The sequence below is a fragment of the Coenobita brevimanus genome, chromosome 91 (genome assembly GCF_032717465.1).
Source record: "Coenobita brevimanus isolate Jiangsu-jjx chromosome 91, ASM3271746v2, whole genome shotgun sequence".
In the NCBI taxonomy this organism is placed as follows: Eukaryota; Metazoa; Arthropoda; class Malacostraca; order Decapoda; family Coenobitidae; genus Coenobita; species Coenobita brevimanus.
The window spans coordinates 1079033-1097255 of NC_137044.1; the positions used below are offsets into that span (position 1 = coordinate 1079033).

An 18223-nucleotide genomic window follows, 5' to 3' on the forward strand; every position below is an offset into this window, starting at 1 on the left:
ATTATTTTTATCTTACTACTGAAGGTTCGGGTAGGTTTGGTTATCTTCAAGAATAAAAATAATTTGCAACAGAAATATCACAGAAGAAAAGTGTTTTAGAATTGTCCAAAATACCCCCCCCCCCTAAAAAAAAAAAAAATAAAAATAAAAATCTTGAACAGTGATTGTTTTTGGCTGAAACAATAATTTTACCCAAATTTTCAATGACCATGTGTGAAACTTTTGAAGTCAAGGCACTGGAGGACCACCATTAAGGAAGTGGTTCTCCATTTGGGTAATACACTAAAAATCTTCCAATCCAACCACCAATAATCCAAATATCCTAATACTCTGGATTTTTCAAGACAAAATTTTTCAAAATTTCCTGGCCTTCATCTGGCTTGGACTTGCTCTTGGACTTGGATGTACCTGCCTGCAACTATTCGGCTACACTTCTATGCATTTTCCATGCCTAAAACAATAACCCATATCATTTTAAGTGTTTATTTAATGACCAGGTACATATTTCTAATGTTTTTTAAGGTCTCTCCCAATAGTCTGAAAGACCCTCAGTCCCCTGCCATTCGGACAGAGAACTTTTACTGTAAATGGAACTCACTTCCAGAACATGCAGTAACAGTGCCCACAGTACAGTATCTACCTTTAAGTTATGGTACAATGGACTTAGGTGTATTGAATAGGCCAGAACTCTCAGAGGTGAAATCACTACAAGAAATTCACTTTTTATTATCCCATTATGAAATACAAAGAAAGCAATACTACATTAAGTAGCAATTATCAAACCAACGGACACCTCATTTAAGGCTTTTTTTTTTTTTTTTTTTTTTTTTTTTAAGGGTCTATGTACTCAAACTTATAGATCATACATGTGTCATTGCTGTCTTTTCTAAATATTGTCAAATGTTGGTAATAAAACATTGTCGCAAGTTTGTGCTGATAATAATAAAGGATAAGAAGTTTCACTATCGGGAGGCTTAAGGTCACTGCACGTACCGGTAGGGATATTGCGGTCTGATGATCTCACTTAATTTCAATAACTAATTATTCCTCGTTGAATGATCTAACGACGGCCTTAGATTGAACCTACTGGAAAATGAATCACTGGTGCCTGTTCCTTAGATATGTCAACGGATACGCACTTTCAGAGCAAGGAGGAAGAGGTGCCAGTGCATGACCCGTCACCCTTTGACAGTTTTGACAACGTCAACAATCGCGGGGTACGAACTTACAATGTTTATCAGAATGTGAACGGTGTACCAAAATTTTTCATGATAAACACTTGTACAAAAGTAATTATAGATTTTCAAATCTTGGGTTAGTTATTATGTGTGAGGAAATGCTATTTAAAGAATAATGGGTTCTCCAATAAACACGTCTGACAATTCAAAACAGTGTTGTTATTTTTGTGCCATAAGCCGTATACTGCTTTGAACTTTGATACAAAATGTTCTGAAATGCCAAAAGAGTATCCATCTCAATTATAATCATCTTTCAAATTCCCCCTATGATGTCTGTTAAAGAACGCATCGATATCACTCAACCATAGGCGTTTGGAAGCAGCGTTTTGATTGGTCAGTCAATGAGTCCGTTGTCGTAGAGCTATTATGATTGGTGGAGAGGCCCCCTGGTAGGTAAGCGCCACACCTCGCCCAGGTAAACAGTAAAACTTCATGCAGGTGGTGTGTTCGCTTGTGATTGAGCTAGACTTACGGGGTTTATTACATCAGTCAATAAAATATTATGGAAAAACGAAAAATGAGCGCAATCCATGCAACTTATATCACTATTGGTCTTCTCGTCATATCTAAAAGCGGTAAGTTGAAGTATAATGAATTGCTGTCCTGAAACTGTTGATCGAAAACGTCCGTCTTCTTGTAATAAGTATAAGAATGGGATTTCTTTATTCGAAATTTGTTTGGCACAATCTGACAAACGCTCTTACCTCCTGCATAGCAACGTTACCTTAGGAAATGCTGCTTCAGTGGATCGTTGAAGGTAGGCCTACTGTACTTGGCATTGATGTCTCAAGGACTGAGGTGACTCCTTTGTTGTGTCCACCTAACAGATGACTCACGAATATTCACGGCCACACCCTCATTGACTCGCACCATTTCATTTGCCTGCCATCGTGTTTTAGATATATGGAGTGCGCGTATGAAAGCCTGTTAGTTAATTACCAACTTCCTGTGCCGTCTTTCCGGTACCTATGCATTGTTTAGTATCTTCGAGTACTGTTTTAATTTACGACTTATCTTCGAGCACTGTTAATTTACGACTTTCACGTGAGTAATAGCTAATGCACACCTTCACCAGTATTTGTGACTAGCTTTATAGTGTGGCAAGACCCACTACCTCGTATAGTGTTATAACAATAAATATTTCAGTCATTCATTCAGTTTACCTACAGTAACTGTTAGCTGTAACTCTGATCTGCAGCTACCTTCCATCATCCATAATCTACATTAGTAACCATTTAAAATTAATCTGTGCCAGCATTTAACATTTCCAACATTTCAGCACTACTTACAATAACATTTAACATTTAGTGTCTTCCAGCATTTAATATTTGCTTTTAATGTCTGCCAGCACCAGTAGGCTATATAACATCTACCTACATTTTCAAATAACATCCGTTTACGCCAACATTTAGCATGTAGGCTAAATTAGCATCTACTTTGACATTTCATATCTACCTTCATCAGCACTGTATTTCCACTTTAACATTTAACATCAAGCCACCTGTTCATTATTTAACACCAAGTACACCAGCTTAGAACATCTGGCTTCTAAAAACTAAGTCTAACACATTAAACATATATCCAACCACACCAACATTAACACCTTAGTACACCAACATTAACACCTAAGTACAACATTAACGTCCAAGTACACCAACATTAACATCTAAGTACACCAACATTAACATCTAATTACACCAACATTAGCATAACTACACCGACATTAACATCTAAGAACACCAACATTAACATCTAAGTACACCAACATTAACGTCTAAGTACACCAACATTAACATCTAAGTACACCAACATTAACATCTAAGTACACCAACATTAACATCTAAGTACACCAACATTAACATCTAAGTACACCAACATTAACACTAAGTACACCAACATTAGCATAAGTACACCGACATTAACATCTAAGTACACCAACATTAACATCTAAGTACACCAACATTAACATAAGAACACCAACATTAACATCTAAGAACACCAACATTAACATCTAAGTACACCAACATTATTTCTAAGTAACGTACACCTGTGGAACAAGGCCTCCTAGGGCCCATTTATGCACGTTCATTTTGTTTACGTACATAAAAAATTTCTGCTCTGCCTTTTGAAATTATTCTTCCTTTTTGGGTCAGTTAATAGCCTGTCCTTGAGGAGGAAAACAGCGATTTTACGCAAAACTTAATTTTCCCCATGAGTTTTACGTGATTTTACTAAGCAGAGGAAGATGGTGTAATAATGAGGATTTACACTAGACAAATCATCTGGTTTCACGTCGACATGAACAGAAAGCAAATATTGCTACTTTAGTGATCTCAATTCGTCGTCTTTCGTGACACTGGCCTTACCCTGTGGGCCTTGCTCCACAACTCAAGAGCCATGTCTCAGCAGCTTGACCTCATTTACGCCACAGTATAGTGATTAAGTGAATTAGGAGACATGCTGTAACTGGAGATATAACTGATCTGGATATTAGCGTTCATTAAAAAAAACCGTAACTATAATAACACTTCACACTATACAACAGAGGAACATTATAAAACCACATTCACTGCTCGAACACTGCTTAACTCCCTCTTCCTTCATTGCAGGCACGTAGTCCATCTGGTTTACACACTCACTGTTGTGTCTGCAAAAGTTAATCCAATCTTCTCAGTCCCGCACATGCTCAAATAACCAGCTCTGGAACTATGCTCATTAAGCCATACTTCTCAGTCATTAATGAGATAGATCGAGGACTCGCGATGTGAATACGTTTTTTTTATACCATTCCTTTGTCATTAACAGGAAGATATATTTCAGAAGGTTCCAGGCTTTGGTTGTATATCTGTATCTATCTGTCTATCAGTCTATCTGTCTATCTCTCTGTCTATCTATTTACTTATTTATATACTGTATATATACGAATGAAAATAAATCACAATTCATCACTCGCGCTTTCACACATTCGCACCCTCTTACTTCCTTTCTCTCTCTCTCTCTCTCTCTCTCTCTCTCACACACACACACACACACACACACACACACACACACACAGACACACACACACAGACACAGACACACACACACACAGACACACACACACACACACACACACACACACACACACACACACACACACACACACAGACACACACACACACAGACACACAGACACACACACACACACACACACACACACACACACACACACACATTCACTTACTGTAGGCATGCTGAGGATCTCACAAGATGTATGTTTCACTCATTCTCTCGCTTACTTTCTACACTCTGACTTTCATTTACATTTACTCACTCTTATTCACTCACTGTTCTCATTCACTCTTGGAACCAGTCTCACTCTCACCCACTGTCAATTGAATACTTTGTAATGTCTGTTTTACTTCTTATTTTCTCTCTCTCTCTCTCTCTCTCTCTCTCTCTCTCTCTCTCTCTCTCTCTCTCACCCATTTTTCCACATTCGCCTACATTCATTCACTTTGACGCTTACATATTCTCTCAGTCACTGGTTCAAATTCACTCTCACTCAGTCTCATTCTCACTCGCATTTAACATCACTCACACCCACTTTGATTTACTCTCGTTTACTCTCTCACATACTCTCGCCTAAATTAATTGGTGGTCACTCTTGCAAACTCACTCACCCTCATTCCATTGCACTTTCACTTACACACTCACCTTCATTCCAGTTCACTGTCGCTCACTGACATTTTTTCACTTACACTGTCACTCATATGCGTTGTCATGTATACACTCTTTCACACTTGTTCATATATTCTTACTTAGATTAATGTACCCTAAAGCTTACACCTACTCGCCTACTCTCACTCTGGTTCACTCACACTTACTCCTGACTGACTTTCACTCACACTCGCATTGTGTGTCACATTCAGTTTCACATATTCCCATCCCTCTCTCTCTCTCTCTCTCTCTCTCTCTCTCTCTCTCTCTCTCTCTCTCTCTCACACACACACACACACACACACACACACACACACACACACACACACACACACACACACGCACATTCACCCACTTCAGGTTAACAGACTCATTCCCATAGACACCCAATCACTATGTCTCGTACTTTTTCCACTCACCATTCCTCAGTCTCACTCCGATTCTCACATATTCATCCATACCCAGTCACTCTCACATTCCCGGTATTTTTCTCGTCTCACCTCACTTATACTCAGGGTGTGGGCCGGGGGAGAAGGGGGAACGGGGGAAAGTCGATGCTCAGAATATGCTACCCTTCTCACCTGGCTTGCATGATTGATGATTTTGTTTTTTTAAATTCATACATAATAGTCTGTTGTATTTGCAATGTGGCTATTTCTGTGTTATCCCAGTAACTAGAATCAAATGCAGCCCTAACTCTTAATCATGACAGCCCCTCTCTCTCTCTCTCTCTCTCTCTCTCTCTCTCTCTCTCTCTCTCTCTCTCTCACACACACACACACACACACACACATCTGAATATCCTGTTCTGTTCAATTCCTCCGTAGCAAATGTACCAAATAAGGTCAGTCTCTTCCAGTATTACCATTCATTTCACTGTCAATGATTTTTCTTTTCTCACCCTACCGATATCATTTTTTTCTATGCTTATAATATCTTACTGCATTCCTGCTTATCCATTTGGTAACTGCATATCTCACTCTTGCAGTCGTTTCTTCCACTCAGTAATAACACAAGTTGTTTTGTTATTTTACACAATCAGTAATAACACAAGTTGTTTTGTTATTTTACACAATCTGGTTATGCCTGAAAATGTTTTGAAATACGTTATCTCTATAGGGTGTTATAAAAAACGGTCTGCCTTTCACATCCCATACCAGAGAGAGTCGGCAGTAAAACACACTGACTACATGGCGATCCCGTCATAAAGGAAACCATACGTAGAGGCGTCAGAACATTTCCATTAAAGAAAAAATAAAATCGGGATGATATTCTTGCTACAGCCTTTCTCCTCTCACCCACCCAACCAGCCACCCACCTCATTCATATACGCACTCGATTTCGTTAACCTGCTTGCTTCCCTCCTGCTTTCCTTTCGGCCATATTATAATAGCATTAGTCCCCGTAACGTACTTAATATTTAATCCCGTCATTCCGGTGACGTATTTTAATCACTAATGCTCCCAACGTCCACACGATTTTATTCACCTTTTGGGGAGACTTCTCGTAGCGAAGGGGTAAATGAAGGCCATATTAACCTCTTCTGTACGAAAAGTTTCTCCTCGGCTACTTAAAAAAAAAAAAAGTAATCAGACTGAAGTGGTTAATTCTGCTATCTCCAGATTATGTTAGTTGCCTTAAGACAAGCTTTTGGAAGTGGAGGGGTTTAATGTGTCTTTCATTAGACTCTTCTATATTTCGGTAATATCGTCTGTAACCAGCAATAATATACTAAAAAACAAAGTCACCGAAGACGGTAAAATGCTAAATGCAAATACTAGTTGCTGTATCAAATCATTAGGGACTGTGTATTCAGCTGTAAGAGGAGGATGGCCGCGGAAATTGTCTGTAAAGCACTTCGTTTGTCTTGCAGGTATTTTTATCATTATCATCATCACTCAAAAATAATTCAGGAGTACCCAGTGATGATCGTGCACAGTGGTAAAAATCATACTTAGCCCTATTGGCTCTAGAACATGGAGGGATCTTTTATAAAACAGCAGGAGAAAAAGCGCAAAAAGTGAGGCCAAGCAAATACTGGTTGGAGAAAAACAGGAAGCGTCAGCACTGTTGTCGCTGATGACGCGATACGTATTGCTGGAGGATGGGGATTGCGCTGGTATGACGCGTTCTCCACCACCAAGGACGTACCCCCACACCCCTTTCTTACAAATTTATTCAGCACATGACTCCATGATCAGCGCGCGCGCGAGCCAAGATCTACCTGTACCGTATCGTGCCGACCTGCTTCCTGCCATTGATTCCCTCCTTCCCTCACGATAATCGTCCACTCCTTCCCTACTGTGCCCACTCTGCCTCCCTCCCTTCTCTTATTCCGTCTGTGTATTCTTGCTTCTCCCTTCCTTCATACCTCCTCCTCATTGCCGTCTCCTTCTCCCTCCTTCGCTGTCTCCTTTCCCTTTCTCCCTACCTTCTTTCCTTCCTCCGTGCCCATCTGCCTCCCCTTTCTCCCTGTCTGCCTCCTTCCCTTCCAACCTGTCTCCTCTCCCTTCCTACCTACCTCCTTCACTTCCTTCGTTCCTGTCACCTCTCCCTTCCTACCTACCTCCTTCACTTCCTTCGTTCCTGTCACCTCTCCCTCCAATCCTCCTTCCCTTTCTGTCGCATCTCATTCTTCTGTCACTTTTTTTTTTTCCTTTCCTGTATTTATTCCTATTCTTCATTTTTTCTCTCCTACATATCATCTACCCTTCTCCTCTCTCTCCTTCATCCACCCGTGCTTTGTTCCTCCTTCCTTTCGTCTATCTTTCTTTCTGTCATGTGTTCGCCTTTTTAACATCCTCTTGTTTGCATATCCTCCCGGCCTTTACTGTTCTTTGTTTCCGTTCTCATTTACTTTCCTCCTCTTTATTGTCTTTTGTACAACCATACTTTCTTTATTTTTCCTCTTCATCCTCTTCATTCTTTGTCCTTCATTTTTCTTACTTCCACATTCCTTCTTCGTATTCTTATTTTCCATTTTTCTTAATCAGTGGGTAGATGGAAAGATAATCAGTAGCTGAACATAATTAAGTAGATTACATGTTCCATTAGAGGACAAACTGTTGAAATTATCGTTATCTCTAGATAAATTTACTCTGCTCATTCTTTTTTTTTCCCCCCCAGCTAGAGGAGTTAAATTAGCCTTCGATAACCTCCTCATGACTAGGCGACTCAGCTGCAACAGTCTGGCAGCAGCAAGAATAATTTAGTTAACACCTCACCGTTATAAAGAGGAGTAATGATGATGTGACTCATAGTTCAGTTTTATGAGTTTCCATTTCGGACTTTCTCAGATTTGCGGCATAACCTAAATGAAACATGAGGGAATGTATAAACACGAATGGCTGAGACAAGGTTACATGAACTGATTGGCAGAGTAATCCTTCTACCTGAGTATGTCATTTTTCTTTTAGTGTTGGTTTTTCCTGACGATTTTAATGAGCTTATAATATGGTTTTGTGATGGGGGGAAGGATCTGACATGGCCGACAGCAATCCCTTCACCACTAGAGATTCGTCCAGCTAGGGCTGGATAGGCGAAGTAAAGTCAATATGAAGCTGATTTCATCGTCGTGATTTATGGTGCCAGGAATGGCTGCCGCAGCAATGAACAACAGAGGTAAAGATAGCGGAACAAAAACTGTCTTTTTTTCTCTCTCTCTCCCGCCGTCTTTGCCTCGCCCTTACTTCTTTATCCTGTCTAGGGTCTTAAGAAGAAAACATAGTTTCATAACAGTAAGCAGGAGGTTTAGTAATGTGAAAAATGGAGAATGTTTGGATTCTCAAGCAACAGAGTCAAGCAGTTTTGGATAATCGTTAGACACACTTCGTATGTCGTGTATAAAGAGTTTAGGTGCTACATTGACAGTACAAAGGGCAAGTTTTAGAGAGAGAGAGAGAGAGAGAGAGAGAGAGAGAGAGAGAGACTGTCCATCTCAAAGCTATATCTAATTCACACATGACATATTTCCCCATCATGTCGGTCAGTAAAAAACAACAAAACTAACTGTTACCTTTGTAAACAGTGGCTCAATCGTTAGAGAGGTGGCCTGCAGTCCGGTTTCGCACCCCCGCTGGGGCAGTGAACAGTTTAAGGATTTGAATTTCATAAAGTCAAACTTTACTGATCTACCAGAAGACCCGCCGATATGTAAAAATACCCCCGCTAATACCATACACCAGTCCTGTGTGAGACAGCCCTAGCATGTATTCAAAATGGACGGTGGGTGTTAGCGCCGTAGTGGTGACATGTAGAGGTGTATGGTATGTAGGAGGACTACTGGGCCTTGGGAGCAGGCTGTGAAGCCTATGCCCAGAGTTGGACACATTAAAAAAAAAAAAAAAATCTCAGTGCTGAATAAGGGAAGAGGACAGAGACGTACTTGTGACATGATTGTCGCCCGCGCGCTCTGACTGGCTCTACAGGAATTTCCACTAAAGTGATACACGTACACTGCAAGGATTCAGACTGTGACCGGGACTTGTGACATGCTGTACTGTACTAAGCGTTATGTGGCATGATATATATAGTTTTGTGCGGTACGACGTGCATGTGATGTGGTTACAGCAACACATGGAATTCAGCCAACCTGCGATACGTTAACAATAATTTTATTTCCTCCCAGTGTCAGGCATGTCGTGCTACCAGTGCAACTCAACCAGTGAACGGACGTGTGGTGACTCCCTACCTCAGCATCACAGCCTGGGTTCCATCTCCTGCGACCACATCCAGAACGTCCAATATTGTGTCAAGATGACAGGTCTTGTCGAAGGTGCCAACCCTGCCATTACAATCTACCTCTACACTAACTTTATTGAACAATCGGGGACAGGTGTCTTGTTGTGTTCCTGTCACAGACTGTCGCATCTCAGTAGACTTATTTTCACAGATGTAGCATTTCTGTTTTCCAGGCAAAGGAACATGAAATATTCGTAATTTCCTCACAAGCCATGATGCCAGATGTTTGTCAGTTTTGTCAGTTCTAAAGCTTTATACGTCAGTTATATTTATCTTTTTGTAGATGTATATTTACTGATATACTCGTACATATACTCATGCATGACCTGGAGAACTAGAAATGGTGTATCTGCAACTATAACTGCTATACCCATTAACAAGATCATCTCCTCTTAGGGCTTTCATCACTACTGTTTGGTGCTGGTTGGTACTTGTCACTGATATTTCTTACACTGACACTTTTATACTATTATTACGTTTAAACTCTAACATGTCTACTAACATCAGCAGCGCTGTCTGTGGGGTGGAGAGTAGTAAGTGTAAAGTAAAAAACGGGTATGTGTTGATGTGGGGAGTATGGTTAAATAAAAGTCATATGTGGTTGCAGCCAGAGGTCTGGACTGTTACCAGTGTGACAGCAGCACCGACCTTCACTGCCCCTCGCTGCTCAGCTACCAGGCTCCATCACGCAGCCTCCTCCCCAGCTCCTGCCACAGAGTGATGGAGGCCAGGTACTGCATCAAGACCACGGGGATGTTCGAAGGTTGGATCGCCCTCCACCTCTCTTACAACCACCACCAGAGTGCTTAGTGTTGTGGCCAAATTTGCATGGAGTTTTGTGTTCTTACAGCCCACTCTTCATGTTGGCTGCCTGTCACCTGAAGGTAGACCAGAGAACACTTCTGTTACGATGAGTGGATTCTAAGGTGGAAATGAGCAATTCCCACACACAGGATCTGACGTTCCTTTCTAGATAATCCAGTACTGTATATATCTGCTTAATACAGGTTTCCTAATTGTCTGTATCCCATTTTGCTTATCTCATCACTAAGTCTTTTACTTTGGCCTTGCTGCCTGCGTCTTTGTTGCCCATATAACCTAGTGCATGAAACTATGTCAATTGAAGCTCGTTGTATGTACGTGTACGCACAGTACTTCAGAGAGTATTACGGTTCCATGCAATGCCTTATGTAATATGTATCATCATAATGTTCCTGCCACAATAAGTTAACATGTCACATATGCCTAATAGAGTCCAGGAATTTAAATCTCTCTCTCTCTCTCTCTCTCTCTCTCTCTCTCTCTCTCTCTGTCTGTCTCAGCCAGTGACGTAGTTCGTAGTTAGGTTGCTGTGATACATTAGAACACTGCTTACAGAGCTGAAGAGAAGCACTCGTCATTTTGTGTTGTGCATCCCTGTATGAGTGAATAATTAGGGGGTGGGGAAACTGGAAGGAGATGTTTGTCACTGAGTTTACATACACTTCCCTAATGTTTAGACCCAGCTTCAAACTCGGCTGAACATTACCACAAATAAAGGAGTTCTTAATTCCTGGCATTCATGCTCTCATGCCTGGTTTGCAAAATAGCCAGTATTCATTCTTGCCTTTTGATGTCCATGCTTACCATACATGGGAATTGACTTTAACAACTAAATATTTCCTGAACTTTTCATTGTGACACCCACATTATGTAAGTCGGATGTTTTCTTTGATATCTATATTATGTTGATCTCTGCTCTGAAGATAAATATATTGCTTAAACTTTATATTAAGACATCGAGATTATGTTCCAGGTTCTAAGTATTCAAACAATATTCCCTGCAGTAAATTCTGAGATCAGTTGCATTTCTATGGAGTGAGGTGGTTCTCGCAGCATTAACCCCTTATTCTTACACAGGTCAGCTGGGCACCAAGAGATTCTGCTCATCTCGGGACTGGGGCAACTACTGTGAATGGGTGCGCCGGCCTGGTGATGAGCGGGAGTACAGGGCCTGTGTGTTTACCTGCCAGATGAACGGTTGCAATCCCGCCCCAACCATACATCACACTCACACGCCACTCATCATCTTACCTCTTCTGCTTGGGATCAGATTTTTAATGTAGCGAGATTTAAGGGGTACTGGTATGCCCAAATTTACCCTGACTATCATGCCACTTGTCATCTTTCATCTGCTGGGAACCTGATTTTTGATGATCCAAGATTCCAGGATACCCACAAATAATCTTGACTATCATACCCTATATCATCATCCCTCTCTTGCTGGGAACTAATCTTTTTATGTAAAGACATTTTAAAACACCCACGTATGTATCCTTACAGTAGAAAATGCGCGCGCGCGCGCGCACACACACACACACGCACACACACACACACACACACACACACACACACACACACACACACACACACACACACACACACACACACACACACACCAATCCTTTCTTGCTGGGAACTAAATTTGCTGGTGTAACAAGCATTTAAAACACAAATTAATACTGGCAGAGGGACATGCATCCACAAGCACATCATCTGTGTTTATAAACGGATTCAGAAGCTCATCCTGGCAGTGAGAAAAGCAGCCAGTGTTTCTCCTTTTCACTACCTTCATATAAGTTTAGTCTGTTCTCGCTACCTCCAGGCGATTTTATTCAGTTTAGGGAAACCTCTCGTCCTGAACACGTTGATGAAGGATAAATCTAATCCCTCCAGTTATAAATGTCATTCCTAAACAGAACAAAATATCTTATAGGTAGAAAGTTTAATATAAAAGACGTTCTCGGGTTAAAGTGAAGGAGCACATTACAACCCTGTAGTCGCTTTATAAAGGGTGGTTCACCACTCTGAGACCCCAGAAAAAAAACCAATCCGTTATTATTAAACGAATTTAAATGATACTCCATGCTAACAAACTTCAGCTTGTCAATTATAGGCCTATACTGCATTTGAGAAACGTCCGACATTTGAATTTAAGACAGTTATGTGCTGAAAATGAAATATTTTTCTCCCAGCAGCTCAGTGCTGACTGGGCATCAATTGTTCAGTTGCACTGATCCATTAATCATGCTGAACCCCATGAATGACCACATTTCAAATTCTCCCGATATGGCTTGAGAGCTTTTCCTTGTTGATGGGGACACCTTAAGGGGAAGGGATTTAAGAACAATCCCTGCACATTTCATTAGCTATAAGAAAATATTACAAGGGAGAAGCGAGGCATCCCAGCGGATAAGTTGTACCCAATATTCACCAGTCCGGAACACCATAGTCAACTATGTTTAATCAAGACTTGGTGAATGTTTGAAAAAAGTGTATAATGAAGTGAAAGTAAGCATCAGAGTTCTGTTAAAACGGTTCCATTGATACCGAAAATATTGAAATTAATCCTGGGCCTCAAGGTAGTGAATCACCCTATGCAGGTGAACCAAGCCACACCGGGTTTATCCTGCTCCTTCTCCACCCCTTCCTTCAGCTGCCTCTTCAAGAAAGTGAATCGTGAACAACTTTAATTGATGAATAGGTATTAATTCATCTGTAACTTAATAATAAATTTAAATGAAGAATGAGTTAATTCATCAGCAGCTCAATAATAAAATAACTTGGTGAAATTTCAAAACGAGGTCTAATTGTATGTAGTGCCGCTATGGTAATTCCGAAGTGTCATTAAATAGTATAGTGTTGGGACGTAAGCTACACGTGATATTGCATTATGATTTAACTGAAAAGGAAGGGGGACAGGAGTAGTGGAATGGAGTATAGTAGTACAATACAGAATCAAAGAGCGTGTGTTGCTGTGTGTTTGAGCAGACATGTAGTTCTTCCAACTGAAAATAGCTTTTTATGTAGACGTGTGATTATGTAGGTTGTAAGTATGTAAGATTAAGTAAGTTAAGAGAATATTAATCATAAGTAGTAGGATTATATTTCTCTGTACTCTTTCATATTAAATATATATTGTATATGAGAAATGACAGTTCACAGTTTTGGTATTTCATTAAGAACCTTTAATCATCATTTCACTAAACTGCGCAAGTTAGCTTGTTGTGCGGTTAAAAGCTGCATCACCTGGCATGAGTTTCCCCGAAAGAGAGAATATATATATATATATATATATATATATATATATATATATATATATATATATATATATATATATATATATATGTATATATATATATATATATATATATATATATATATATATATATATATATATATATATATATATATATATATATATATATATATATATATATATATATATATATATATATATATATATATATATATATATATCATCCAATCCTACGTTGCCTCATGAGGAGCGTAGGAACCCGGGGCTAAGCAAGTTGGTCCTGGCATTTAAGATGAGAGTTACCAGCCTCACTCATCCCTGAGTGGCATTACGTGAGCAATAAACCCCAACCACCCCTTGGATATAAACCTTCTTTGCTCAATCCGATTGGAGCACCGTTATTACCCACTAAACCACCAGGCACCAAAATTTGGTTATATGGTTACCACCCAGCGTAGTAAATGGTTTCCTGGTATACAGGAAACCATTTGGCATGTCACTCAATGTAAAGTCACCCACAGGCAGAAGGAAGAGGAAAGAATGAAGGAAAGAAAGACACAAGAGGCAGTGTAAAGTCACCCGCAGGCAGAAGAGGAAAGAATGAAGGAAAGAAAGACAGAAGAGGATGGATGGAAGTAAAACTCACTGGACAACGTCCTTCCAACTACTGCCGTTGGAGCCTGTGGCAGTGTGGGACGGGGACGTAACAATATATATGTTATGCTGCATGCTCTAAGTTCAACTCCTTCTCCTTAGAGCACGGGCAACTGACTTTGGGTTCTTTTTTAAGACAGGGTATAGAGCATGCAACAAAAGGAACAGGTCTCAAACGCAGGCTAACCAGTCTTACACATACTTTACCACAAACAGTGCAGGACACAGTACATATGGCACAATACAAATACAATATTAGTATGTAAGGATACGGGGTGGGCTACGGGAGACCAGGTAGTTGCAGGTGGTGGCCAGGTGTGGGAGGCAGCTTGTCAGGTGTGCACTCCCGTGAGAGGCACAGGTCTCTGGTCGAGTGGTGGATTGTCCATGTGGGTTGTGGGGCGGTGTCGTGGGAGGCTCCCTTCTGCTGGGGCCTCGGTGTGTATGGCGGCCCTCGGGGCTGGGGCCAAACAGGGCAAGCAGGTGCGCGGCTCTGCACCTGCCCTTGGAGGAGGCGGGCGTCTCGCCAGGGGGTCTGGGTAGGTCCCGGCCTGGAGTCCTTGGGGCGTCCCTCGACGGCTGGGGGCTGCGGTCTCACTGGCTTGGGGAGGCCGTCAGGGTCTGCCTGTGGCCTCTTGTACTCGGGGAGTCCGACAGCGGCTGGTGACGTCGAGGCGCTGACTGCCCGTAAAGAACAGTCACATTCAGAAAAGGAGTTCTAAACACTGTCATGCTGTTTGGGGTGCCTAAATGGCTCACTTGGTAAGCTGCTGTACTCACGCAGTTGCAAGCGCTGGTTCGAATCCTACCGCTCGCTAGTGCAGTGCTAACGTCGTCGCTTGCCAACTGGTGGACGGGAGTTCGCGCCTCGCTCAGGTTGCGAAAAGTTCCACTGACGAAGTGGGTGGTTACTGTCCCCCTTGAGCAAGGAGACGGGTGTGTGCGTGTGTGAAGGTCACAGCCTTGCCCTTGGATCGGACTATATGAGCTCTCAGCTCCCTTCCGGGAGGGTAAAAGCTGACGAACACGACCATCAAGTGAACCTGACCTACCCGGTGAATTACACTCCCAGGCTCACAATGGGGCTGCTCCAGACACTCTCCAACAGGGACTCTGCTGGGGAGCAGACTCCACCTCTAGGGGTGTGGGGAAAGTACGAGGGACGTCCCTCTCGGCCTCTGGAGGGGTGAGGCAAGCAAGGGATGCTACCCTCGACAGGAGCCTCAGGGGTAGTAGATTAGGGAAATCCGGTGGACGTTCCATGCTCAGCAAGTCCGGTGGACGTTGCCGTGGTTCTACTGGGGACTGTGAGAGCACTAGTCCCACCCCAATGCTGGTGAGTGTTGGTCCGGCTGGAGTGTAGTGAGGCGGGATGGTGTACTCTCAGCTGGCTCCGTTGAGGGAAAAAGGGAGGCATGGTGGCAGGGTACTTGGGCTCATCTGGCTCGGGGCCCTTACGCCCCTCCCCGTCCCCGTGGTTTCCTCCTGGGGTGGGGGTTTCTTCCTCCCATCCGCGTGCCTCTCTGTGGTCTCCCTTTGGGGTGGGTATTTTAGTATAATGTCTATAACTATTTATCTGTATTTTCAAAAATCTTAACGAATATTTTTGGTGTTTCGAAATTACATCCAACTATCAAAGAATGAAATTAATGAATTCGTCATTTGGTTTATGCAGTTTTAATCAGTTCTTCTCACTGAGCTCTGTAGTATCTAATATACTATAGCAGTAGCCGTGTGTGTGTGTGTGTGTGTGTGTGTGTATTTTGGGCAGCCGAAACTACACATTCAAATTGCACCAAAATTGGCACAAAAATCGCAAAAAAATTGCTGATGTAAAAAGCTTGGTCCCATCACGATTGAAAAACTTTTACTATATTTAATGAGCGATCACATTTTGACCAAAAAACGCTGCTCCAGGAGCCCGGCATAGGATCTCCGTAGAATTTTTTGTCCAGAGGTAGAACTAAAATAAACTGCAACAGTAGCCGTATGTTTGTGTGTGTACTTCGGACTTGCTTTCGGACAACTTGGGTTCCATTTCCGAAGCTGCAAATAACATGATCAGTGGGTTAGCTGCAAAAAATCCAAGTGACAACGACTTTACATTAGAACAGCACATAAACATGAGAGCCCTCCGCAGGAGCAAGTGCGAGGGGCCCGAAGGGCCCACGAGCACTTGTGGAGAGACTACATCTCCACGAGCGTGTGACTTTGGCCGCCATATTGAAACAACACTCGCATATAATACAAAAGATATTATATGTTTGGTAATGGATCATGCTGATTCACTATCAAACGAACTTTTCAATACCAAATTGGCCCACATTTGGTAATGAAAAATACAGAAAACGCGGGCATCAGACGTGGTGTAACATGGCTGCCGCTACATCAGCGCTGCCCTGGCGTCGGACACACAAATTACGTGGTGCTACCCATGAGAAACCGTCTCCATACTATACTTCAGTGTTGGGCCCTGCAGTGGGGATTTAAATTTTCCGTCCCTAAGTGTGTCGGTGTTGTTTTTACTCGTAAACTTAACGTACCTCCTTTGCAATTAACTATAGATAATCAGCCGATACCTTTTCAAAATTCAGTCAGATTCCTGGGTCTACATTTTGACAGTAGGCTCAGTTGGAGAACACACATTAATCATTTGCTTGCTTCTTGTAGTAAAAAAGTAAACGTCCTTAAGTTTCTTTCCGGTAATTCTTGGGGAGCAGACAGAACGTCTTTATTGATGGTGTATAAGTCCCTTATCCGTTCTAAGCTTGACTATGGCTCACAGGTGTATGGGTCGGCATCGGATGCTGTCCTCCGTAGACTGGATGTACTTCAGAACGTATGCTTGCGTATATGTCCCGGAGCCCTTCGATGTACTCGTGTGGAGCGGTTGGAAGTGGAGGCTAATGTGCCTCCCCTCCGTCTGCGACATGACCACCTGTTATTTTCTTATGGTATCACCACCCACCGTAAACGCTCACTTGGACTTCCGACCTGTCGGATCCTCCTACAGTGGGAATACCTGCTGTATGCGGCCCTCAAGCCGGTGGCTGTGAGGCTTCACTTCCTCTGTGAGGCGTTAGGGTACGACCTTTCTAATGGGGATCAGGTTTTAACATCAAAAATAGCGCCCTGGGAGTCACTTGCCACCACATTCAACACTGACTGGCTCCCCGTCGCAAAGTACAAGGCGCCGGAGGTGGAGGTACGACAGTTGTTCCGGATGATCCTCATTAGACACCTAGCATCATTCCACTTGTACACCGATGGCTCTAAGATGGATGAATGTGTGGGTGCGAGTGTGTGGTCTATAGAGTGCCGCATCCGTTTTCTCTTGCCTCCCCATACGTCTGTATTCACTGCCGAATTACTTGCCATAGATCAAGCTATAGACTTTGCTTTGCGTTCAGATCACAACAGTTTTGTCATTTTTTCGGACTCTAAGTCAGCCCTTCAGGCAATTCATTCATGTAGGACTGATTCACATGAGGTCCTGGGCCGCATTATCAATAAGCTGCATACATGTGCTAAATCCTTCACTCTGATCTGGGTGCCTGGTCATTGCGGTATTTACGGCAATGAGCAGGCTGACCTACTAGCTAAATCAGCTGTAGAACTCGAGGAGACTTGGGACGTTCCTCGTGAGCTACAGTCTAGACTCTCTTTCGGAAAGAAATCAATTAATCTTATGTGGCAAAGTCAGTGGACCGACCTGGCAATTCCATCAGTCAAAAGGACCATATGTGATTGGTCCAGTTCCTCTCCAGGAAACAGACGGGAGGAGGTCGCTTTAGCCCGCCTCGCATGAATTCCA

General features: G+C 42.3%; 1 protein-coding gene across 2 annotated transcripts; it reads left to right on the plus strand.

Annotated features, from left to right (window-relative positions):
- Positions 1-1676: 1676 nt before the first annotated feature.
- On the plus strand, positions 1677-11944 carry LOC145411835 (UPAR/Ly6 domain-containing protein bou-like). 2 transcript variants are annotated; one of them, XM_080281795.1, is made up of 3 exons: positions 1677-1813; positions 9565-9711; positions 11577-11944. In XM_080281795.1, exons 1-3 carry the CDS (start codon positions 1741-1743, stop codon positions 11780-11782), a joined length of 426 nt encoding a protein of 141 aa, XP_080137921.1. In that variant the 5' UTR covers positions 1677-1740; the 3' UTR covers positions 11783-11944. The 2 variants fall into 2 exon arrangements, with proteins under 2 accessions (XP_080137921.1, XP_080137920.1); XM_080281794.1 differs by lacking the exon at positions 9565-9711 and adding an exon at positions 10285-10440.
- The last annotated feature ends 6279 nt before the right edge of the window (positions 11945-18223 follow it).